Consider the following 24,903-nt stretch of genomic DNA (forward strand, 5'->3'; position numbering starts at 1 on the left):
ATGTCCCCCCCTGGCTCGGCCGCGGGAGAGAGCAGCGGCGGCGCCGGCGGCGTCGGTGGCGGCCCCGGGGTCCCGGAGGAGCCCACGGCGGCGGCGGCTACGGACGAGGGCCCCGCCCGAGAGGAGGTGAGAACCGGTGGCGCCCCTTCCCAGGGCGCGGTCGTCCCTTCCCCGGGCGTGGCGCCCCTTCCCCCGCCGGTTCCGCCGCAGCGCGCCCGGCGCCCCGCACCCCGAGCCGGCCGCCGCAGCCGCAGTCCCGCGCCGCTGCCCCCGCCCGGCGGCCGGAGCTGTCCGCGGTGTCGGGGAAGGGGCCGCGCCGGGGGCGGGGCTCGGGGGGTCCCGGGCAGGGGGAGGGGCCTAGGGGCGGAGCCTCGCGGACCCCGGGTGAGTGGGGGTGGGGACGGTAGCCGGGATCCTATCTCGCGGAGGGAGATGCTCTTTAGAAGGCCAGGAAGGGTGACTTAGAGGGGCTGCGGGAAGCAGGAGAATACCTGCCAGGTCCACGGAGGAAACAGTGGTGTTACCTGAGCTGGGGTCCTAAGAAGGTCAAATGTGAGCAGAAGCCATCCACCTTGAGGTCACTGGGACTGTGTGTGGGGGGGATGTGCACCTCTTTCATCCAAGGTCCGTGTAGTACCCCCCTCCAGGGGACTCCCAGGAATCTTTTCGGGTGTTGGTACCGAGCATACCTACCCCTCGTTGGGGGCATACTAAACCTGGAGACAAAGCGATGAAGGAAAATACCAGGGGCTCCCCAATCTCCCATGCACGCCCTGCACACACTGCACTGGGGCAGAAGCACACAGGCGGGACCTGCAGGGAGGGCCCCTGTCACACGCACGCTCACTGGGACAAGCACAGACTCAAGTGGGCATGCAAAGGGGCACACATGCACTCCCCAAGGGCGAGGCTCCCACAAAGGCACATGCACCCTAATCTTGTCTGCATGTGCTGAGTACTCTTTCCTAAGCCAGCCACCTATCTGTACTTCCAGATCTTTCCTTGGATTTCACACCAGTCCAGGGCCCACTGCCTGTTATTGTGCCTTTCCTCTCTCCACCTTCTCTCCCTTCCCCTGGGAAGCCTCCAGGTCCAGGCAGGGGAATGGAAAGAATAAGTCAGGATCTCAGTAGGAGGGTGTGTGGAGGGTTCCTAAAGCTAGACGGTGGGGGGAGCAGATGGGGGGAGCAGAGGGAAAGCCCAGGTCGCTACCAGACATCTGACTCAGTATACTTGTCCTTGAGTGGCTGTGGGTGCCAGCACCCAGAATGCAAAGAGAATGACCCTGCTTTCAGGAGCACCCAGTCTAGTGAAGGAGCCAGACACAAAAACAACTCACCGGGACCACCGCAGGGCAGAACATGATTTAGTGCTTTAAGAAGCCTGGGTACCGAGAATTGTTTTCTCTTGTCAAAGAGCTGGGCCACAAATATCTTCCTCCTTGCCTCCCACCCCCACCCCCGTCTCCCATCCCCTCTCCCCAGCCATATGCTTCTGCCCTTCTGGATGTTTCCTCCTGGACCACCTGCTACTCAGGGACACAAACCCCCTGCTTTCCATCTTAGAACAGGAGTAGGATGTTAAGGAGACTTGCCAGGGACCTGGGGTCCAGAGCTTGGGGAAGGAGACAGCGCTTGGGGTTTCCTGGGAGGTATGAGGGAGGTGGATGGGTCCGAGGAAGTGGCTCCTCCTAGGTTCTGGAAGAAGGGAGGGCCCCACCTGTGAAGTGGGAAGGGGATGTCAGTGGGCCCCTCCCTCCTTTCCTAGAGTACCTGGAAGGGGTCCGGGCTGGGGACTTGCCTTCGCTGATGCCTGTCTGTCCTCCCTGTCTTCCCTACCCACACCTTCTCCTGTTTCACTGCCATCTTTGTATCTGTCTTTGGACTGTTCCTCTGGGTGCCATCCTGCCCATCTGTGTCTTCTTTGCTATCTGGGCCTTCTCCCTCCACCCCTGGCTCTGATCCCTCTGCCTCTCGGGGTATCTCTCTCTGAACTTCCCCAAACTGGCATTCCGTTCCTTTTTCCTGTCCTCATGGCTCACTCTGGGTCACTTCTGTGTTTATCTCTGATCCTGGCCTCCCATCTTGGTCTGACTCTTCTCTCCACATCCCTGTCTGTCTCTGCCTGTCATCTCGGGTGCTGGCCTCTGGCCCTCCCTTCCCGCATTCATCTCTGTACTGGGTCTTGCCACTCCGCCTCACTCCCCAATCATCTCGGCCCTTTGCCTGCCCATCTGAGCAGCAGCGTCCCATCCAGCCCTCTTTCACCAAGTCCCTCTGCCGTGAGTCCCACTGGAAGTGCCTGCTGCTCTCGCTGCTCATGTACGGCTGCCTGGGGGCGGTGGCCTGGTGCCACGTCACCACGGTGACCCGCCTCACCTTCAGCAGCGCCTACCAGGGCAACAGCCTCATGTATCACGACAGCCCCTGCTCCAACGGCTATGTCTACATCCCCCTGGCCTTCCTGCTCATGCTGTATGCCGTCTACCTGGTGGAGTGCTGGCATTGCCAAGCCCGCCACGAGCTGCAGCACCGGGTGGACGTGAGCAGCGTGCGCGAGCGCGTGGGCCGCATGCAGCAGGCCACGCCCTGTATCTGGTGGAAGGCCATCAGCTACCACTACGTCCGCCGCACGCGCCAAGTCACCCGATACCGCAATGGAGACGCCTACACTACCACCCAGGTGAGGAGCTGGAGGGGAGCGCAGGCTGGTCCAGATGGGAGGGGGGAGGGCTGCGACCCTGCCCGACTGTCCCCAGGGGGAGCACAGCCCGCAGTGAGCTCTCGTGGGCACTGCCACGGAAGAGCAATAACCACCACCATAAAAATAACAGCAAACACTAGCAGACAGGTTCTGCTCTAACTGCTTTACCAATATCAAAGTCAAACAGCTAGTGTATGATGGAGCTGGGATTTGAGGCCCGGCAGTCTGACTCCAGGGTCTGTGTCTCTGGAGATGATAAGATCCTACCTGGCTCCAACCGGGAGCTAAGCCAGAACAGGCTGAGGGTTCGATCAGGCGCCGAGAGCCGCCATGGGGCGGACGAGGGTGAGCGGACTGAAGCGACCCCGCCGCCTTCCCCGGCGCCGCAGGTCTACCATGAGCGCGTGAACACGCACGTGGCCGAGGCCGAGTTCGACTACGCGCGCTGTGGCGTCCGCGACGTGTCCAAGGCGCTGGTGGGGCTGGAGGGCGCGCCGGCCACACGGCTGCGCTTCACCAAGTGCTTCAGTTTCGCCAGCGTGGAGGCCGAGAACGCGTACCTGTGCCAGCGCGCGCGCTTCTTCGCCGAGAACGAGGGCCTGGACGACTACATGGAGGCGCGCGAGGGCATGCATCTCAAGAACGTGGACTTCCGCGAGTTTATGGTGGCCTTTCCCGACCCGGCCAGGCCGCCCTGGTACGCCTGCTCGTCCGCCTTCTGGGCCGCGGCGCTGCTCACGCTGTCGTGGCCGCTGCGCGTGCTGGCCGAGTACCGCACGGCCTACGCGCACTACCACGTAGAGAAGCTCTTCGGCCTGGAGGGCCCCGGCTCGGCGGGTGGCAGCGCCGGCGGCGGCCTCAGCCCCAGTGACGAGCTGCTGCCGCCGCTCACGCACCGCCTGCCGCGGGTCAACACGGTGGACAGCACGGAGCTCGAGTGGCATATCCGCTCCAACCAGCAGCTGGTGCCAAGCTACTCGGAGGCGGTGCTCATGGACCTGGCGGGGCTGGGCGCGCGCTGCACTGGGGGAGCGGCCGGTGGCTACGCCCCCACCTGCCGCTACGGTGGGGTGGGTGGGCCGGGAGCGGCGGGCCTGGCCCCGTACCGGCGCAGCTGCGAGCACTGCCAGCGCGCCGTCAGTAGCTCGTCCATCTTCTCGCGCAGCGCCCTGAGCATCTGCGCCAGCCCGCGGGCCGCCCCCGGGCCCGGAGGAGTCGGGGCGGGCTGCGGGGGCAGCCGCTTCTCTCTCGGCCGCCTCTACGGCTCGCGGCGCAGCTGCCTGTGGCGCAGCCGGAGCGGGAGCGTCAACGAGGCGAGCTGTCCCACCGAGCAGACGCGACTGTCCAGCCAGGCCAGCATGGGGGACGACGAGGAGGACGACGACGAGGAGGAGGCCGGGCCGCCGCCGCCCTACCACGACGCCCTCTACTTTCCGGTGCTCATCGTGCACCGGCAGGAGGGGTGTCTGGGCCACAGCCACCGGCCGCTGCACCGCCACGGCTCCTGCGTAGAGACTTCACTGTGACCCCGGGTCCCGGGACCGGCCCGACGGTCTCCTCCCTGCCCCTTGCCGGGACGGCGCGTCCCGCGGGTGGAGCAGGGGGAGTCACGAATGTGGCCGAGGCCGTGCTGGGAACGGCGCGGGTGGGGAGGTGGGAGGCGAGGGGGCGCGGGCCAGACTCAGACGGGGCCGATCCGACCCCCCTCCCCCCCACTTCCTGTACATAAAGAGACAGCTGGGGGGAGGGGAGGCAATCCCACCCCCGCAGAGCAGTCTCTTCCAGGCCTGCCCGCCCCTGAATTCCTAGGGGGTCACCTCCCTTTCCGACACACACACTCGCACATTGGAGATTCCCTGTCCCGCCTTTCAATGGATCCAATGACTGTTACCTGGCGACTGCGCCCTGGAACCCGCCTTGGGCTCTGTCTCCAGGGAGAGGCCCTTGCTGTGCAGCTGGGGAGGTTTGGAGGCCGGGGGGAAGGGCCGGCCGGCTTTCTTTCCTCGCTGCAGCCTGATCCTGCGGGGGCCTCACCCTACCAAGGGGGCAGTGGTTTGGAGAACAGCAGGGCTGGCTTCCAACCAAGCTAATGAATTCAGTGGGTCTGAGGCCGGGGCCAGGTGTCAGCCGCGGCACTCCATCTCAAAGCCCTGGAGATGTTGCTCTCTTCTTCTTGGCGCTGGCCCCGACAAGATCCGAAGATCGGGGTTTCCTTTCCGCCACTCCCACCGCTGTTGTTTATCTCCCTGCCCCCCCCCCGGGAGGTTGGGTCCTGGGGGGACCTACTCGCCACAGCTCTTCTTCCCCAGCCTGCTCCCTGGTTCTGAAGAGCTGTTGCCAGGGTGAGGGGGAAGGCAAACTGTGGAGGGCAGTGCACCTCAGTCGTTTAAACTTCATTCTCCTTGCCTCGCTTCTGGGAGGGCACCCCCTTCAGGCGGCATTTCTTTAAGCTGACCAAGGCATATGACTCAGCGGGGAGACTAGGAGACAGGCCTGGGTGACAACAGAGAACTCAGGAAGCAAGTGGGAGTCGAAGAGGAGAGGATCACGAAAAGATCCTCAAAGGTGGGGGTGTCCGTGGGGGCTGACCCTTGGCTCCCCCGTGTTCGTGGGGAGGAGTGGATAGTGGTCGTCTGCAAGCTGAGCCTCTGGGGGGCTGAGGACCTTGTCACGAGCCCAGTTGGAAGCTCCGTTCCATTGGCGGGGTCAGAGGCAGGAATTTTCTAAATCTTGCCCCATCCCTCTGTCCTGCCCTAGCCCTAGCCCGTGAGCTGAAGCCCTGCTGTGTGTCCCAGGGTCTTCAAAGGGGCATGCTCTCACCATCCCAGGGCGCTGGCCCCACGTCCTGTCCCCCACCGCTCCTACCCTGATGTGCTTCCGTGTGCATGTCTGTGTACAAAACCCCTGCCCGCCCAGCTCCCCTGGCTAACGTTTTCCCAGCTGACTTAGCGCCCAGGGAGTGAGCTCACATTTGCATCCGGAGAGGATAACCCTCAGCCTCGACATGGCTTGCCGTTGATGCTTCTCACTTCATCTGAGCCATCAGAGCCGCTCCTCTCCCCTCTTCCTCCAGCCTGGCCAGGCCCACACCGCCCGGGGCGTGGCCTCCACCTATGCAACATCTCTGGCTCCCCTGCTCCCCTTCCCTGGGGAGTTGGGGGTGCACAGATTGTGGGGACACCATGGCCTGTGGCGCACTGGGGTTGAGCTTAACTTTCAGGTGGAGATGGCTGAGTGGGAAGGGGAGGAGGCCGGAGAAGGGGATGCTTGGGCAGGAGGGGACAGCTGCCCACTAGGTTTCCCTGGGCAGCAGTGCCCACCTACCTGCCAGCACTGTGCTCTTCAGGGGCCTGGGGGTTGCAGCACCCCTCTTTCCTTTGAATGGATGTCTGCGAGGTACAGGTGGCGAGCTGTGGCCTTGGCACCCAGTTCTTGTCCAGCTGGCACCCGGATGTCACACCCTTGTCTGGGGCATCCTGGCCACCTCATGGCTCTGGGGGGGGAGGAACTCAGCTCCCTGCCTCAGGCAGATGCCTGAGACAGAGCCTGAGCTGGGAGGAGGGGAGAGGGGAGGGGCTGTGATTATTTTTGCCTGTATTGACCATTTCTGCCTAGGTCCTCTCACACTGACAGCCTCACACCTCCCACATACGCACAGACTTAGAGAGAAACCAAGTCTTTGGTCTATTTTCTTGGTAGCTTTATTGATTGCCAGGGAAAACGAAAACCAGAAAAATTAATCTCTAAAATTAAACTTTACACTGAATGTTCTTGTTTCTCTAATTAGAACCTCTGCTAGCAGCTGTGGCTATGTACACTCACACACTCACACACACCCTCACACCTATAAGTTTGCACTCCGGAACTGTCAGAGGGTGTCAGGCACAGACAGACTTGAAGTTGCCCAGACAGGTACGCACGTGCGGTCACTCCCAAGCCCCCTTTGGTGCTCTGCTTCGTGCCTGTGTGTTGGAAGGAGTCCCTGGGAAGCGCTCCTAGGCTGTGGTTTCAGCCTGTGACCCACCCTTTGGAAACGGGGCTGGGGGTTCAGTCTGTGGAGGATGGGCCCTGGGGCTCAGCCTGAGTCCGTTGGGCAGATCCTCTCACGGCCTCATGGGGAGATGTGATTCCTGTGGGTGTGGCCCCAGGGCGGGTGGTTGTAGAGTGATGGGGACTCGTGAAGGGTGCCTGGAAAGTTTCATGTGTCCTGGGACAAGGGCTTGTGGGGTGGGCTGGGCCTGGCTGGGGAAAAGACAGGTCTCTGTCAACTGGGTGCATCACACTGTGGCCTTTCTGTCGTGGATTTCCAAGCGCAAAGATTGTATAAATCAAACTGGTGGATAATAAAGTTGCGGATGACTCACTGACTTCCCTCCCAGGGTCACACCTCTCTCACCATCTCCCAGTCCTGTGAGCAACTCTTTGGGGAGGCCGCTGGGTCTGAGCCCCTCCCGTCACCTCTGTTTCCTCCCGCCCAGGTTGGGGGTGGGGTGGACTAGGGCTGGCATGACCTGCAGAACTGGAAGACTTAAGCAGAGTCAAGTAAGAGGGAGGTGGCATCTGCAGCGGTGAGGGTGGAAGAACCAGGCAGAGCTCTGCTGAAGCCTGGGGTGGAGGAGAGAGTGTGAGTGTATTTGAAGGTCAAGAGGTCAAGGATCTGTTTGGTAGAACAATGGTGGGGAGGAGGGTGGTTGGGGAGATGGGTGGCCCCTGTGGGAGAGTCTGGGCCTCACAGTCTCAGGGTTGGCTTTCCGTATTCTTGGGAGAAGTCAGTTATTTCAGTGAGTCCGTTCATATCCTCTCCCTAGGTACAAGGGCTAAGTCCCACTTCCTACCTCTATCCCACGCTCTTTCCTCTCCTCACAGATCCCTGCAGAACCTCAGCCACTCACCCCCAGGATAGTCTTGGTCTCACCTCTCCCTCCCTCGGGACCAGGGTGACTCTCAAGAGCAGGCATGGCAGGGGCATGAAATGAGGGATGGGGTTGGGGCAGTGACCTAGGTCTGGCCACCGCCCCAGCCTTGTTCCCATCTTATCCAACAGGATTCTCAGGGCCCTTGGCAGTAACTGGGGACATGAAATGGCTGGGATTCAGGGCCCGCTGGCGGGCCGCTTCACGGTTGGCACAGAGGGCCTGGCCGATGAGGTACTCGCTCTCCCGGGCGATGTCTGACAGGCGCAAATCAAACTCCAGGAGGGTCTTGTTGTCTGACATGCCTTCCAGGAGCTGCTTCCCGCCATCCTGGGTCAGGAATACAAGGGAAAGGGTCACTTTCCACCACGATCCAGGACCACACAGACATGGGTGGATGTGTGCACATGTACACATACTGATATACAGACGTGATGGGAGCAACAACTTCACAACACAGTTCCTACTTTGTGTAGCGTTTTCTGTCCTGTTCCATCTTATTCCCTGAGAAAAATGGTGCTTGAAATTCACCACATGGACTTTTCAACCCCAATGGTTTGAAAAACACGGTTCTGTATCAGTGACGATGACTCCATTCTTCTGGTTCAGCCACGAGCACGTGAGACCAATCTGGCTCGTGAGATACAAGGAAGAAGTCTGGAGGGAGTGGCATGTGGGAAGTTTTTTCTCGTAAAAGAAAAGAAGAGAGGAGTGGTCTCCTATTTGCCTGCCTCTGAGCGTAGCCCTGTGGGAAGTACAGCCGGCATCTTGGGCCCATGAGAGTCACACAAGAGACAACGGGCCGTGGGGCTGGGTAGGCAGAGCTGAGGGACCTCAGAAGCACTGAGCCAAGGAACTCCCCACCCCCAGAACCCCTTTCTCCGGGGCTTCGGATTATGGGACACCGTGAACATTCCTCTTGTTTAAGTCATTTCCCATTGAAGCTTTCTGTTACTTGTAGCTAAGAGCATTCTCTCTGGGGTCAGGGTCTGCGAGCCAGACTGTCCTCTGGGGAGGCTTGGTAGAGGGTGCAGGGCCCTAACTGGAGTGCCTGGAGGGCCCTCTTCTCTCGGCCTCATAGTTCCCGCCCCTTCCGGGTTGGGTGGCCCTCGCCCAGTAAGAAAAATTTCCTGTTGGGAGGCAGAATGCTGGTTTTCTGTGGTTGTGACCCAACGGTATGTTGCAAAGTCAACTCAATGGGTCACTGAAGCATCTTTAAAAAACGAAGTAGCAGACATTATACAGGAAAGCATCAGCATATATCACAAGCAGTGCAAGTTAAACTTCAATTACGTTACATCGATGCATGTGTTCACTCGGTGCTCATGCAAATTGCATTTCTTACTCTGAGACTTGGCCAAGATTTGAAAGACACTTGTCTGTTGGGAAGGACCCAGGCTTTCAACCTGACTGGATGCTCTCAGGCCACTCACTAACCTCTCTGAGACTATTTTCCATCTATAAAGTGGGGCTATTTTACTAGATAAGTTGAGGGTTAAAGAAAAACTAACAGATACTGGGTGCCTAGCATAGTATAGAATCCCAAGTAGCAGCAACAGCTAGTAAATACTGAGGACCTAGCCAGTATCTGCAATGGTTAACTTCTTTACAATTATAACTCGTTTAATCTGCCCATTAACAACACTTAGAGGTAGATGCTATTACTATTCGCATTTTACAGATGGGGAAATGGAGGTCCCAAAAGGTTAAGTAAATTTAACCAAGTGCTAAATGGCAGAGCTGGGGTGAGAACTGGGGAAAGGCCGTGGCCCTAACAATTTCCTGGTAAGTACCGGCAGCAGTCAGATTCCAAGCCCTCTGCCCAAGGCCCCAGGGCTTCCCCTTGGCCCTGAGCGCCCCAGAAGCCTGGCTCACCAGCCCGATGTGGTTGCAGGACAGGTTGATGCTGGTGAGTGTAGTGTTGATGGTGAGCACTTGGGACATGAGCGTCGCGGTGGGCTCGGACAGCTCGTTGCCCCCGAGGTGCAGCGTGGTGAGGCACTTGTTGGTATGCAGGGCGTGGGCGAGCGCCTGGCCGCCCTCATCCTCGATGCAGTTGAGGCGCAGGTTGAGGGAGATGAGGTTGCTGTTGTGCCCCAGGGCGTGAGCCAGCGAATGGGCGCCGGGCGCGCGCACCTGGTTGTTGGCGAGGTTGAGCACGCGCAGGCGGCTGTGGCTCAGCAGCTTGGCGGCGGCGCGCGCGCCCCGGTCCCCGATGAGGTTGTGCGACAGGTCCAGCTCCTCCAGGGCCGGGTGGTCCAGGAGGCTGCGGATTAGGATGCGTGCCTTGTCGTCATCCACCTTGCTTCGGGTCAGTCTGAAGATCTGTGGGCAGCAGGAAGAATGTGCCTGCCTACATACCTCCCCCAGGTAGAAGAGGGACTGCCAGGAACGCCCGAGATTCTGTTCTTTCAAGAACCTGGCTGTCCGGTGGCTGGGGTTCCGAGCTCCCAGTGCAGGGGGCTCAGATTAGATCCCTGGTATGGGAGGTGGATCCCACATGCTGCAATAAAGATAGAAGATCCCGCATGCTGCAGCTGTGCATGTGTGCTCAGTCCCTTCAGTCGTGTCCAACTCTTTGCGATCCTATGACTGGGACCCCGCCAGGCTTCTCTGTCTGTGGGATTCTCCAGGCAAGAATACTGGAGTGGGTTGCCATGCCCTCCTCCAGAGGATTCTCCTAATCCAGGGATCAAACCCACGTCTCCTGCGTCTCCTGCACTGCAGGATTCTTTACTGCTTGAGTCATCAGGGAAGCCCATGCTGCATATGGACCCATCCAAATAAATAAATAAATATTGAAGAGAGAGAGAGAGAGAGAGAGAGAACTTGGCTGGGAAGGAGGAGAGAGGCAGAGCAGTAAGGGATGAAGGATTCAACCACCTGGCTGACTTTTGGGCAGGGTAGGTCTACCCAGCATGACAGTGATGCAGAACTGGTGGCAACTGGTAGGGAAAGGACTACCCCTTATTGAGTAATGACTATGTGCTGGGCATGCTGCTGCAGCATTCCATAGCCGTGACCTCTAACCCTCGGCATCCTAGTGAGATCGAACAAGTTCTCTGCATTTTACAGGAGAAATGGAGGCTTTGAGTGGAAACGTCATTTGCCCATAGTCACACGGTGATTAAGCCATGGAGGCAGGTTTTGAATCCAGGTCTGTTGGATGAGTCAGCACTTCGCTGCACTCGCCTAGACTTTTGTGAGGTGATACCCCACTCTAGTTTTGATTTGCATTTCTCTAACAATTAGCTAAGTTGAGCATCTTTTCATGTGCCTTTTGGCCATCTTTGGAGAAATGTCTAGGTCTTCTGGACATTTTTGGATTGGGTTGTTTTGTTGTTGTTATTGAGTTGTATAAGCTGCTTGTATGTTATGGAAATTAAGCCCTTGTCTGTTGCATTGTTTGCAAATATTTTTTCCCAGTCTGAAGTTTCTTTGTTTTATGGTTTCCTTTGCTGTGCAAAAGCTTATGCATTTGATCAGGATCCATTTGTTTTTGTTTTTAAACATTGGTTTTAAACACATGCAAGTTTCTTCTTAAGGAACATCCCAAACCCTCATCTGTTCCTGCTCTACCTTTCTCTCCTTTCACAGCCAAGTTCTTGAAAAAGCTGATCTGTCTCCTCACTTCTCACTCTCTCCACAAACGCCTCTGATCTGGACTCTGCTCCTGGCACTCCACGGACAGAGCTTCCCCTCAGTGACCTCCAAGTTTGCTACATCCAGTCCTCAGCTCCACCCCACCCCACTGCTGCTCATCCCTCATCTTGAAATGCCTCCCTCCATAGGCTCTGTGATACAATGCCATGTCCTCCTTTTCCTCCCCCTCTGATTCTTGGCATGCTTTCCTTCTTCCAACCAGAGTATTTGGGACATACTTAACCTAAAAAAAAAAAAAAAAAGTTGTGTATCTGAAATTCAGATTTAACTGGACACCCCGTATTTTTATTGGTAAATCTGGCAACCCTATTTGAGTTGCAATTTCGCATTTATATGATTGCTGATTAGTGCCTTTTATCCCCACCAGATTGTCAGCTGGAGAGCACATATGGTCTAATTGTGCTCATTGTGGAATCTTCAGCACCTAGGACAGGGCCCGGGGTGCAGTTGAGTGTTGGATAAATAGCTGGTGAATGGGCCGGGCAGAACCGTGTGCGTTTCTGATTTCCCAGAACCCAGTTTGGTCCAGGGCCACCAAGGACACTTGGTCAAGGAGCGAGAAGGAAATAGGAGCAAGAAGGTGGTGATGGAGGAGGAGGGGAATGGGAGAGGGACTCAGAGAGATGCTGAGAATGGGACGTGGGGGGAGGCTGGGAGTAGGTGGTACCTTGAGGGTGTGGCAGGCCTTGACGGTGGCCGCCAGGGAGTGGCAGTCTCGGTAGGTGAAGAGGAAGAGGTTCCACTCGAAGTTCATGCCACAGTCCTTGACACCGTATACCAGATCCAGCTCCTCCAGATGGCTCAGGCCAGCCACCAGGTCGTCCAGTTGGTAGTGGTCCATGGCCGGTTCCTCCATCTCCCCTTCACTGCCGGAATCGGATTGATCCCCGCCGCGGGGCGGGGCTGGGAGCTGCACCGGCGGAAGGAACTGATCCACCCGGAGGGCGCGCACGTAGTTCCTGCAGAGCGGCAGCATGTTGAGGATCACCGCGGGGTCGGTGGTGTTTGGGATGAAGTGTTTCAGCAAGTTCTCCAGGTGCAGCTCAAAGAACATGCGCTTCCAGCTGCCGCCGTGATTGTCCACGTGGCACACGGGCCACCGCTGCGTGCAGCAGCGGCGCCAGTAGCTCTCATCATCGATCAGGTTGGCGGTCACAGCCAGCGGCAGGTCAGGAGACAGGTGGCTCAGGACCTTCTTCTGATGCTCTGGGAGCAGCTGCTTCAGGATGGGGTTGTCTTTGGGAGCAAGAATAGGCAAATAGGAGGCACAGTGTTGGGGACACTGCGCTGTGTCCTGGGCTCAGCCTGTCTGTCTGGGGGCACCCAGGAAAGGGGAAGACCCTCCTCTGCCTTCAGAGAGCCCCAGTCTGTGAGAATAGATAGCCTTCATTCTCAGGGAGGCTCGATCTGAGGAGGGACACACCATTCCTGACTCTGGGGTGGTCCTGGTTGAAGGTGGACAGACATCTTACCATCTGGTCTCAGGGAGCTCTCTGTCTGAAACAGAATCCCAGGTCCAGCCCTCAGTTTTCCCTTAATCTAGTAGAGGAGGTAATTCCTGACTTCAGAGGCTCCCAATGTGATTTGATTCATTCATTTCAAAACAAAAACTTTTTTTTCTTTGAGCACCTACTATGTACCACAGGCTTCCCAGTTGGTGCTAGTGATAAAGAACCTGCCTGCCAATGCGGGAGGAGACATAAAAGAGGCAGAGATGTGGGTTTGATTCCTGAGTCAGGAAGATTCCTTGGAGGAGGGCGTGGCAACCCACTCCAGCATTCTTGCCTGGAGAACTCCACGGACAGAGGAGCCTTGAGTGCAACAGTCCATAGGGTCACAAGGAGTCAGACACGACTGAAGTGACTGAGCATACACACACACACTACGTACCAGGTACTATCCTTGCATCCTAAGTGCTGAGGATACAAGAGTGAATAAAACAGAGGGAGGTGCTCCATCTTACTAGTGGAGGCAGACTGTAAACAAGCCACATGAATATATTGTAGGCCTGGTGGTGACAGGTGCCGTAGATAACATGATGGCCCTGTCCTCAGAGAGCTCCCCATCTGGTAGGAGAGGTTGGCGACTCATCTTTGAAAAGGATGAACATTAACAGTGACTAAAGTACAGGACAAACCAAGGATCTATACATGCCCATAGACGACTCCAAGCGAGTGGAGGATGGTCAACCAGGGAGGGCTTTCTAGAGGAGGAGGTAGATGTGGTTTGGGCCAGGCTTTGTTGGAGAGAGTCAGAAAAGTAAGGAGTAGGCCTAGATATAGAGGGCACAGTGTGGGATGGGGAGGTGTGTGGTGGGGCCTGGAAGTGGGGATGGCTGGAGAAACTGACTTGGCTTCAGGGTAGGGGGTAAGGGAGGAGATGAGTGGGAATGAGGACATTTTTCTAAAGGAAATCAGTTCTGAATATTCATTGGAAGGACTGATGCTGAGGCTGAAGCTCCAATACTTTGGCCACCTGATGCAAAGAGCTGACTCATTAGAAAAGACCCTGACGCTGGGAAAGATTGAAGGCAGGAGAAGGGGATGACAGAGGGTGAGATGGTTGGATCGCTTCACCAACTCGACGGACATGAGTTTGAGCAAGCTCTGGGAGATGGTGAAGGACAGGGAAACCTGGCGTGCTGCAGTCCACCGGTTTGCAAAGAGTCAGACATGACCGAGGGGCTGAACGAGACAAGGGGACACTGTAGGAGAGGGCCTCTGAGGCCTGGCCTCCAGGCAGTCCCCTCCCACCCTGCCCCACTCCTAGCCTTCTCTCTCCCAAGCGAGGAGGGGACAGACTCACTCTGGAAGTTCTTGACAATGTGCTGAATGCAGAGCTCTGTGAGGAGGGGCACGATGGCCAGCGACCACTCAGCGTCCTCAGCGATGATCCTGCGCATCCGCCGGACCCCAGACCCAGAGCCTGGGCCCGTGGGCTTCACCAGGGGGGGGATAATCGGGGTGGGCTTTGAGGGCTGTGGGCTTGTGCTCGAAGTTTGGCCCACAGCGGAAGACCGGTCCTGGGTGGAGGTTGAGGACCGGCTAGGGATCGACGGCGACTCTGTTGTCTGGGTCTCCTGCATGCTGGGGGTTGGCAACACAGGGCCAGGTGGCTCCTTGGTGATGGGCACGTGATGGGCACGTGACGGGGAGCTTCTCAGACAGGCAGATCCTGGGTGCTGGCGGGAACCTGGAGAAAGAGGAGCAGGCAGAGCTGTTATTTTGGAGAGTTTCGGTGGGCATTTACCAACAGACATAGCACAGGGTGGTTCTGAAGGGCCAGTCTCTGGACTAGAGCAGGTCCAGGTGCAAAGCCCACCAGCTGGGTGGCCTTAGGCCGGTTATTGAAACTTTTTTGGTTTCAGATGCTTCCCCTGTGAAATGAGGATAGCAGTTACCAATAAGATGATTGGGAAGAGTGACTAAAATAATGCATCCGAAGAGGCACAGCTTTCCGTGACACATGAAGCTGTAGCAAGCGGCAGAGCCACATTTCAGACAATAATAGCTACGCGGTAATTACGAGCAATTGCTGCATGCTGTCCCTTTTTTTAGTTTTTTATGCATATCAGCTCATTTGATTCTCACAGAAGCCTTTTTGAGATAGGCGCTGATGGGCTAATTTTTTTCTGATGTGAAACTGAAGCTCAGAGAGGTTAACTAAGTTGCCTAAAGTCACACAGCTTATATATAACAAAGGTGGATTAAAACTCAGCGTACTGGGACCTTCTTGGTGGTCTCGTGGTTAAGAATCTGCCTGCCAGTGCAGGGGATATGGGTTCTATCCCTGGTTGGGGAGATCCCACATTCCACAGGGCAGCTAAGCCCGTGTGCCCACTCTCCACGGCTAGAGAAAGCCCCAAAGACCCCGTACAGAAACAAAGACCCCATACAGCCAAAAACTGGTACATAAATAACAACAACAACTCAGTCTGTCAAGTTCAGCCAAAAGGCTGAGGTATGATAAACATTTAGTTCAAAACAGCTCCCTGCCACTAAGCATTTTACAGAAAAACAACTGCCTAACCAGGAGGAAGGGATGAAGAACAGCACTGGCCAACTGAAGTATAGTATAGAAATAGAAATAGAATGGCTGCCAAAATGCAAGCCACATTTACTATTTAAAAATTTCTCCTACAGACATTAAGAAAGGAAAGAGAAAACAAGTGAAATTAACTTTATGTTTAACCCAGTATGTCCAAAATATTTAAACATGTAATCAATATAAAAATTATTATCTATATAATTTTAGGTATATGCATGTAAACCTTCAAAATCTGGTGGCTGGTGGCTCCCGTTGTAGGCAGTGCAGGCCAGAGGGGAAGGCTAGGGAAACCGGACCCATACCCTGCCCGGGGCATCAGCGCCTTCTCCTCTTCCCTCAGTGGGCTTTAGCTTGCCCATCCCTCAGTTTCCCCGTCCCAGTCTTCCTATTTCTCCCAGGCTCCGGGCATTCCAGACAAGCGGCAGCGGGAAAGTGTGGGAGGCTACAAGGCAGCTAAATCTGGGGCTGAAGACAGAGGGTGTATCCGGGCGTGCCGTCACCCCGTTTGTCCATTCCTGCACCCATGCTGCAGTGTCCCCCCCGTCCCCAGGACCTCGGGAGGAACAGGGTCTGCTCAGCCCAGCATGGAGCTCCCACTCTGGGTTTGCTCCCCTGCACTGGGTCGTGGCCGGTGGGCAGGAACACTGTGAAACCAGCAAAGGTGTCCTTGGCAGATGGAGGGGACCAGATGGTACTCCCCAGTCCTCCAGGCATCTCAAGGAGGAAGAGCCTGGCTCTGTGTGTGTGTGTGTGTGTGTGTGTGTATGAGGGGGGGAGAGAGAGAGAGGGAGACAGGAGGGGGCAGTGTAAGGAAGGTATCTATGTATTTTGGTGACACACTTATGCAAATCAAATGCAAATTGGCAAACAGATTGGGTCCATGCATTGTGGGACAAGCAGCTGGCCTTTCTGACTCATGGTCCCTCCGAGGGTATGGCTGGGAGGGGACGTTGCTTGGAGGCCCCAGATGACTTTGCATTTCTGGCTCTGCCAGGCACTTGCTGTGTGACCTTGGCCAAGTTACTTGGTCTGAGTGCCAGTTTCCTTATCCGTCAAAGGGCACAATAATATCTTCCTATGCAGGCTTTGTGGAGATTCCCCTGAGATAATACTTGAATCATGTTCATAATATTTGACAAGAGTGGGATTTCCCTGGTGGTCCAGTGGCTAAGAATCCGCCTTGCAATGCAGGGGACACGGGTTTGATCCCTGGTCAGGGAACTAAGATCCCAAGTGCTCTGGAGCAATTAAGCCCATGCAACCATAAAAAACCAGCGTCCGTGTGCCGCAATGCAAGATCCTGCAGGAGGCAATGAAGGTACCGTGTTCTGAATAAATAAACATTTAAAAAAGTATTTGGCAGGAGTACCAGAGCGGGTATGTGGAGGATGGAGGCATTCTGAGGGACAGGGGTTTGGGCTGGGGAGGGAAAGCTCGAGAGACCTGCTTCTGAGTACTAACCTGAGATGGTGTCTCTGAGTGAGGTGCTTCCCTTCCTCCAGGGGACACGTGAGGGCAAGGTGGTGGTGATGTTCAGGTCTGGACAGGACGGGGTGAGGGTGGAGGGCTGGCAGTCTGGGCCAGAAGAGGAGGGTAGGGACAACAGGCCAGCTCTGCTCCCACCAGCTCCGTGTCTGGACGCCTGGGGCTCCCTCCACAGTTCTGGTCTAACACATTCCGGTATTCCCCTTGGTCCCAGACGCAACCCAGGTCAGCCTTTGGGCCATGCCTGGGAGCAGAGCCTAGAGTGGCTCTCCAGGCCTCTCACAGAACTGCCTGGCCTCACTATCCTGTTCAGTGGTCCCTTCTTCCTCCCGGGAAGCCACATGTTGGGGGACCCCTCCTGGGGCCTAGCGGGGTGCTCCCTGGAACAGGGTGGCCCTGTTCTCACCGTCTAATGCCTCACTGTCTTAGGACCTGACTCCTCAGGTCTGGTCCTAACTGCCTGGCCGCTGTTTGGAGCCCGCAGCCTTCTCTGGTAGGACGCTGCGTGACCTGCCCAGGGCCTGGTCCAGGGCCCTAAGCCATCACCTCAGAACGAGGGGACAGGAGTGGCCCTGCATGTGCTCTACGTGCTTGGCTGGTATAAACAAGAGCCCCTACTGTCCCATGACATTCACAGAGACCTCCATACCCCAAGGTCTGATGTCATTTTAAAGGCAAATGTTGATAATGTTAACCTCATAATAAGATCAGATTGGTAGTTTTCATTTATCACATCTTGATTTTTTTAAAAAACTCAACATCACAGAAATATTTTTGGCAAGTAAATTGTTACCAGACAGAGGATTCTTCTAAGAAGGCTTTTAGTTCCAAATATTTTTTGTTATATATATACCTAAAAGAATCAATCAAATAGAAAACAGAGTATGTTTCGAAGGATAATGAGCATGATGAACTCTTTGCCTGCCAGTTACTAATGTTACAAAGATGGTATCAAGTCACGTGCCCGAACCTGTTCTTCTCAATCACTGCTCAGCTGCCGCTCTCTCAACTCTTCCCCCAGCCTCTCGGATATTCTCCAAAGGCTTCCAACACAGGCTCCTCTGACTCTGCCCATCCCTCAGGGTTGAGCCTTGCCTGCCCTGTTCCTCCTCTTGCTGGGCTGCAGCTCCCCCGTCTCCTCTGAGCTCCAGACTCACAGCCACTGGCCACCTAGAGGCTCCTGCAGACGCAGTCTGCCCCCCAAGAGCACTCCGTGCCGCCACCAAGGCTCTCCTCCTCCTGGCTGCTTACCTTGACCAGAGGTATCAGGAGCCATCCAGGTGTGTGAACCTGGAAGCCGGGGACTCACCTCTCTCCTTCAGTACTGACCCCCCAACCTGGTCACGGCAGTGTCCCCTCAGGTCTGACTCCCTTCCTGCTTGGCTCAGCTCAGGGCCTCATTGTCCACTGTCACTGTAGCTGCAGCTGCCCTGCACCTGGGTGTGTCATCCAGCACCCAGCCTTCTCAAAGCTGTCCTGGCAGACCCTGGGTAAGCCCCTGGCTCCTCAGCTCAGTGCAGAAGGCCCTCCATGGCCGGATGCTCTGTTTGAAATAAACCCCTCTCTGCATCTCGAACACAACAGGCTAGTCTGTGCCACCCAGCCTTTGCTCAAGCCATTCGTTCTGCCTGGAAGGCCTTTCCTGCAGTCTCTGCTGGGGGAAGCAGACCAGCACTGGTATTTTGAGCCTGAACTCAAGCACCATTTCCCCTCTGGAGCCTTTGGCTTTTCTTGTCTCCCCCTTCCCTTTGTCAGATCCCCAGCACCTGTGTCGCTTCAATGGACTAACGAACCTCTCCTCACACCCACAATGGACTGTGGGCTCCTCCAGGTGTGGGGACTATTTCTATTTTTTTTTTTTACTGCGCCATGTGGCATGTGGGATCTCAGTTCTCCAGTTACGGATGGAACCCAGGACCCCTGCATTAGGAGCGTGGAGTCTTAGCCACTGGACCACCAGGGAAGTCCTCTTTCTTACTCGTTTTTTTCTCTCTAATCCCTAACCCCGTGTCAGGTCTGCCGGGGAAGCAGCTGGTGTTCTGGGCTGCCCCACCTCCCTCTGATCATAGATTCTGGCCAATAGGAGTGCCCTGTACTGGTCAGAGCAATTGGTTCAGGGGTGCACCTGATATAAGCCAATCAGAGTCCTTCCTGGGATCTGTCCAAGTGGAGGTAGACAGGACACATGTCCTTGAAGGATACAGATCCCCTGCTGCTGGAAGCTGTTTCCCTTCACACGGAAAAGGCCGGTCTGCGGCAGCAGGAGGACATGCCGCTTGGTGGAGACCAGCAGGAGAGGGAGGACAGAGGGTACCGCGCACCTCCCATCCCCAGTCCTCATCGCTAAAGGCCCTCTGATGGCCTCCTTCAGTTCTGACACCTGACTGGATGGCCTTCTAGCAAGTCTCTCTTGCTGAAGCTAAGAATTGAGTTTCTGCTCCTTTGTGACCAAAAGGTCCTCACTATGTGGGTAGGCTTACTGTTTTGTGAGTGAAATTATGGGAACGATTGCAAATCAGTAGATGAACTAGTGCAAGAGGATGGCCTGAAGCTGCCTGGCCATTCCTCATGTTTAACTTTGGTGGCCTGTTCCTCTCCTGACCACCCGAGCCTCCAACCCCACCTCCCATCTCTTTGCTGACAGCATCACCAACGTACAACGGCTCGGCACTTAAAAGTTACAAGTTTCTGGGACTTTCCTGTTGATACAGTGGTTAAGAATATGTCCTGCAATGCGGGGGACATGGGTTCGATCCCTGGTCAGGGAACTAGGATCCCACGTGCTGCAGGGCAGCTAAGCCCATGAGTGCAACTAGGACTGGACGCAGCCAAACAAATAAATATATATTAAAAAAAAGTTACAAGCTTCTTTTAGAATGTTTCTCTTGTTTAGAGTCTTATTCTACAGTGGAGTCAGGGCAGGCTTCTCAACCCCATTTTATGGATGAAGAAACTGAAGACCAGACCAGGAAATAACTGGCCCCTGAATAAATCGGAGGGCTGGGGCCGGATCAGGAGCTTGGCTGCCCTAACCACACTGCCCTGCTCTTCCAGTCTTTTCCACCTTCCACTAGAAAAGGGCCTGTTCTTGTTCCCAGGGGAGCAGGCATCCTGTCTTCACTGCAGAGAGGATGTGTCAGGCTGTCAGGGTCTCCCCAGGCTGGAAGAGCAACTAGGTCCGTGGCACCCCACGACGGGAATTTCAGGCCCCTGACAAAAGACATACCTGTCATAGTAAAACGCACTTCCTCCCTAATGAAACAAAATCTTAATAGTCTGTACATGTGTGTATATATCCCTATGTGAACCCTGCACTGCTATTTATTTCATTTTATTTTGTGGCTGCACAGCGGGGCTTACGGGCTCTTAAGTTTCCTGATTGAGGGAACTAAGGGAGTGAACCCAGGCCACAGCTGTGAAAGGGTTGAGTTCTAACCAGTGGACGGCCAGGGAATGCCCGAGTGAGTGCTTCTTGTGCACACCCTGCTCCCAGATGGGGCAAGTGGGGGCAACCAGTGACCCTTCATCTCCTGACACCTGTAGGTCATGGACCCCTGGGGCCTCACATGCTATGTCGCCAACATCAACCCTGCTACAAGCCCTGAGGAAAGGTGACTCTTCCTCCCCCTCCCCCCATCCCAGCTGTGTCCCCAGGCCCAGCATCCAGGTCCTGAAATAGTTCGTAGCCTACAGGGTTAAGTATTAGGGTCTGCTCTCTACATGCCCAAGCACAGGCAATAGAGAGGGACGAGATGTCCCAGTTTGGGCAGGGTTGTCCTCATTTTTGATGGTGGACAAGTGTTCCGTGAACCACCTCCTTGTCTATACATAGCTCCGATTTATTGTATTCTAGGCCAAAGTGGCTCAGTGGTAAAGAATCTACATGCCAAGGTAGAAGGCACAGGTTAGATCCCTGGGTCAGGAAGATCCCCTGGAGAAGGGCATGGTAACCCACTCCAGCATTCTTGCCTGGAGAATTCCACGGACAGAGGAGCCTGGTGGGCTACAGTCCATGGGGTCACACAGAGTTGGATGTGACTGAGCGCGCACGCACGCAGAGCTCAGCAGGCCCTCAGTAGTGTGTGCACAGGAGGAGGCAGCATAACAGCCAGCTCAGGATTCAGGAGTTACACCGCCTGAGGTCCAATCTCCACTCTGTCCTGAGGTCCAATCTCCACTCTGTCTCTAACATCTGGGAGAACCTAGCAAGTCATGCAACCCCACTAAGCCTCTGTCTCTTTACCTGTAATATGGGATAGTAACTGGGGTTCCTACTTCATGAGATTATCCAGAGGATTAAAGGAGCTGTGTGCGCATGCTTGTGTGCTAAGTCGCTTCAGTCGTGTCTGACTCTTTGCAACCCCATGCACTGTAGCCTGCCAAGCTCCTCTGTCCATGGAATTCTCCAGGCAAGAATACTGGAGTGGGTTGCCATTTCCTCTTCCAGGGACCTTCCCAACCCAAGGATTGAACCTGCATCTCCTGTGTCTTCTGCACTGGCAGGCAGGTTCTTTACCACTAATGCCACCTGGGAAGCCCTAAAGGGAAAGTGTTGTCACTCGGTCATGTCTGATTCTTGGTGAGCCCATGGACGATAGTCCACCAGGCTCCTCTGTCCATGGAATTCCCTTGGCAAGAATACCGGAGTGGGTTGCCTTGCCCTTCTCCAGTGGATATTCCCAACCTAAGGACTGAACCTGTGTCTCCTGAGTCTCCTGCATTGCAGGCAGATTCTTTAATGTCTGAGCCACCAGGAAACATGTGTGAGACATTCCGTATAGTTTTGGACCCAGAGCCAACACTCAAGGTAAGTGTTAGATATCATGACAAAGATGTTAGATGCTGTACCTATATAAGCCTATGAAATCTTCAGACTTATTGACAAATATTGTTATAATAACACTATTATCCTCATTTCACAAACAGGAAAACAGAGGCTTAAAGAACTTAAGTAACTTGCTAAGCATCACAGTAAATGGAGAAGCTGAGCTCTGAACCAATGTCTGTCCAAAGCTGTCCCTCACTTCCCTGCACAAAAAGCAGAGACAAATCACGGGATGTTGGCATTGCTTCCTAAATTGCCCAGACTCAGTTGTCACGGTACTTTTCCAGTGGGCTTCCCACTCTCTCCTGTGGGAGTCTGGGGTCACCGTCATTGGTGCTGACCTGAACAGCCCAGGCTCCGTCACAGGGCCTTTCTGCAGAACTGATGATCACTTCAGCTTTTGAGGCCCCAAGAGGACCCAAGAGATACCGCAGAGCTGTGCTCTCCTGCCGCATGGCCCACATTGGGCCCTCCATGTTCCTCCCAGACCTAGGGTTCAGTGCTCAAGTCTCCTGCACCTTCCCTCTCAAACGTCTCAGACCTCCTCCTTTTCTCTCAGGTGCTTAGCTGAATCCAAACACTTTGGGCAGAGGCTCCATCTGCCTGCCCAAATGGGAATGTTGAAGATGCTAGGGGAGGGGAAGTCCTCTCCCCTTTCTGCTCACGTCATCGCTGGTCCTCACCTCTCTTCCTCTGAACTGAGAAGTGCCAGGCCTTCCTTAGGTTCTGTGAGGACCTCTGTGGCCGTGGACATCCTTCTCGGGGACTGGGCTTTGACGTCCCTTACCCCCAGCTTCTCTGATGGTGCTTCCTGCTTTCTCAGTCAGCTGTTCCTCGGGGCCCTGGCTTTTGTCTACATTTCCCCAGTCCCTATCCTGCCTACTGTGTCAGACTTCACCTCAGGGCAAGTCATTCCCATTTGGGAATTCAGAGTTTGTGGAATCACAAAAGAGGGGCAAAAAAGTTTCCCTGACAGAGTTCTAGCCCAGCAACCCTGGTCTTTTGCTGGTGAGACGGTCTGCACACTTATCACATCCCTGGGCCAGGCTTTCCTCCCAATTGCCCACTTAGGTCTGTTGTCTTAAAGAACTCCACCCTCATCCCTACCTTTGATTCAGACACCCCACCAGGGAAGCTCAGCTCCAAATGCCAGCAAGTCCCTCCCCCAACCCGCCTGGGGTGAAGGGGCCCTCCTTCTCTTTGGTGACCAAGGATAACCAGCTTTGTCATGGGAGGGAGGGAGGGTAGAAGTGTCTAGATCTGCGGGAAGGACTGCAGCCCCGGGAGTTGGGAATAGAGGTCAGTCTTTCCAGGAAGGCTGAGGCCCTAGCACTAGGGACTGCTCTCCCCCATGACCGACTCTCACTCCACTTTCCCCTTCTCTATCTCGGGTGACCCTCCCTCCCCTGACTCGCAGGCCCTGGGCCAGTCTGCAGGGGCCATAGCGAGGAAGGAGGCACCGTCGGTCAACTTCATATGGGGGTGAGGGCCTCCCATAGGTATAGGCCGGCCCTTCCTTCTCACGGGAGCCAAGGCTGCGGCCACCTGCAGACTTCGGTCGGGTGGGCTGACTCTGGGTGGGTGCTCCCGTGCCCTGTGGGGGGGGGGGGAATGGGGGCAGAGAGAGCTCAGCCCGCTAGGGGAGACTGGGGCCGGGTGTTCTCTCCCCAGAGGTTGCCTCACCGCTCCCGAGACCTGGGCGCTCACCTTCCCGCAGGTCCCCACGCAACGCCGGTTGTTAGGGTTGTTAGGGACGCCGTGCATCGCTAGCGGGCGGGGCTTCGAGGGCGGGCGCGCATGCGTCCTCCCGCAAGCTGGTTTACTCGGCTGTGCGCCGTGGAGGGCAGGGCTGCCCGGCTTCGATGGTTGTCGCCGCGCGCCTTGGCCCAGGATCGCTGCAAATACGTGTCCCCATCTAAGGCACTGTGTGAGGACAGTGCAGTGGGAACTCTGGCCGCGGGACATGCTTTGTGCGTCCTGGGGACATGTTTAGGAGCAGTGGGTTTCTGCGGGGAAAGGCGGGGAGCTGGGGATGGGGCAGGGCGCCTGGACTGCTACGGGGCTCTTCCTTCTTGGGGGCCTTTTGTGTGAAAATGGAGGTGGGGATGACGAGTGGGAAGACGGTCCAGGAAAAGCACCAGTGGCCATTCCCTTCCGGAAGAGGGCGATGGAAGGGCAAGTGCAGTTCTTGAACTCCCCTGAGGCCCTCGGCTGACCCCTGGCTGCAGCATCCCTTTGGAGCCAGCTCGGCCTTTCTCCAGGCTGCCAGCAAGGCTGAGTGGCACCAGGCAGAAGACCCCAAGCCTCCACAGCCCTAAGCCCAACACCAGGAATGACCAGCTTCTGTGAAATGACCAGCTTTCATAGAAAAGGAAATCGTCCTTCAAGATGGGAAGAACCATCAAGGGTGGTGGGGAGTTTCACTGGAGGCAGAACTTAAATTTCAGTTCTGCTGATGATTACTAGCTGGGTTACCCTGGATAAGTCGCCACCTTAGAAGCCCAGTTAACTCCTCAAAAACACCCAGTATCCTTACTGTGGTGACTGTGTGTTGAGAGCCAGGCCTTCCGTCCGTGCACTGAACAGTGGCCACTGCCACAGTCACTCAGATCCCAAGAGGAAGTCTTGCGACCTCTTAGGACTGCAGGCAGCCAGAAGCCAGGGGCTCCAGGCCCCTTTCAAGCCCTCATCAGTTATTTACCAACTAATCATCACTGCCTCAATTAGAATGAGAAATCACACAAGAAATGCTGTCAGGAAGGCCTGCTCTGCTCCAAAATTTTGACTAAAGGGCCCAGAACTTTGCAGCCAGGGAGGCTCTGACTTGGGGATGGGTCCTCCAAGTTCCCCTTCCTTCATCCAGCAACAGAGATCTTCAAACAGAGGTGTCTGGCTTGGTCCTGGGTGGATTCACCTTGGGAGGGAAGGACAACTGCCCTCCATTCCACACCTTCCTCCTGCTCTGAGCTGCCAATTTCAGCTTCAGCTTAGGTTTGGGGCAGGTGCTTTGCAACTTGTTTTAAAAGAGAAGGCTTGGGACTGCTCTGGTGGTACAGTGAGTGAGAATCTGCCTGCCAAAGCACAGGTTGAAGCCCTGATCCGGGAAGATTCTACACGTCACAGAACAACTAAGTCCATGCACCAGAGCCCATGGTCCACAAGAGAAGCCACCACAATGAGATGCCCATGCACTGCAACAAAGAGTAGCCCCCACTCGCCCCAACTATAAAGCCTGCAGGCAGCAGTGACGACCCAGCACAACCAACA

At 55.7% G+C, this 24,903-nt stretch overlaps 2 protein-coding genes across 2 annotated transcripts; one reads left to right on the top strand and one right to left on the bottom strand.

Moving 5' to 3' along the window:
* TMEM151B (transmembrane protein 151B) lies at positions 1 to 4,229 on the top strand. Its single transcript, XM_065913361.1, has 3 exons — positions 1 to 126; positions 2,242 to 2,682; positions 3,093 to 4,229. The coding sequence occupies exons 1-3, from the start codon at positions 1 to 3 to the stop codon at positions 4,227 to 4,229; spliced, it is 1,704 nt and encodes a 567-aa protein (XP_065769433.1).
* A 3,507-nt stretch (positions 4,230 to 7,736) lies between these two features.
* On the bottom strand, positions 7,737 to 14,364 carry TCTE1 (t-complex-associated-testis-expressed 1). Its single transcript, XM_065912097.1, has 4 exons — positions 14,085 to 14,364; positions 11,947 to 12,515; positions 9,492 to 9,941; positions 7,737 to 7,946 (listed from the first exon to the last, which is right to left on the bottom strand). Exons 1-4 carry the CDS (start codon positions 14,362 to 14,364, stop codon positions 7,737 to 7,739), a joined length of 1,509 nt encoding a protein of 502 aa, XP_065768169.1.
* Positions 14,365 to 24,903: the final 10,539 nt, after the last annotated feature.

Source organism: Muntiacus reevesi, chromosome 20, assembly GCF_963930625.1.
Source record: "Muntiacus reevesi chromosome 20, mMunRee1.1, whole genome shotgun sequence".
Taxonomy (NCBI): Eukaryota; Metazoa; Chordata; class Mammalia; order Artiodactyla; family Cervidae; genus Muntiacus; species Muntiacus reevesi.

What these genes read in the sequence shown, in the direction of transcription:
- TCTE1 (XM_065912097.1), bottom strand. Translation starts at nt 14,364, where the DNA reads ATGCAGGAGACCCAGACAACAGAGTCGCCGTCGATCCCTAGCCGGTCC. An exon ending in CATTGTCAAGAACTTCCAGA is followed by an intron (nt 12,516 to 14,084) that starts GTGAGTCTGTCC and finishes TTGCTCCCAAAG; the next exon opens with ACAACCCCATCCTGAAGCAG. An exon ending in AGGCCTGCCACACCCTCAAG is followed by an intron (nt 9,942 to 11,946) that starts GTACCACCTACT and finishes TGCTGCCCACAG; the next exon opens with ATCTTCAGACTGACCCGAAG.
- TMEM151B (XM_065913361.1), top strand. Translation starts at nt 1, where the DNA reads ATGTCCCCCCCTGGCTCGGCCGCGGGAGAGAGCAGCGGCGGCGCCGGC. An exon ending in AGGGCCCCGCCCGAGAGGAG is followed by an intron (nt 127 to 2,241) that starts GTGAGAACCGGT and finishes CCATCTGAGCAG; the next exon opens with CAGCGTCCCATCCAGCCCTC. An exon ending in ACGCCTACACTACCACCCAG is followed by an intron (nt 2,683 to 3,092) that starts GTGAGGAGCTGG and finishes CCGGCGCCGCAG; the next exon opens with GTCTACCATGAGCGCGTGAA.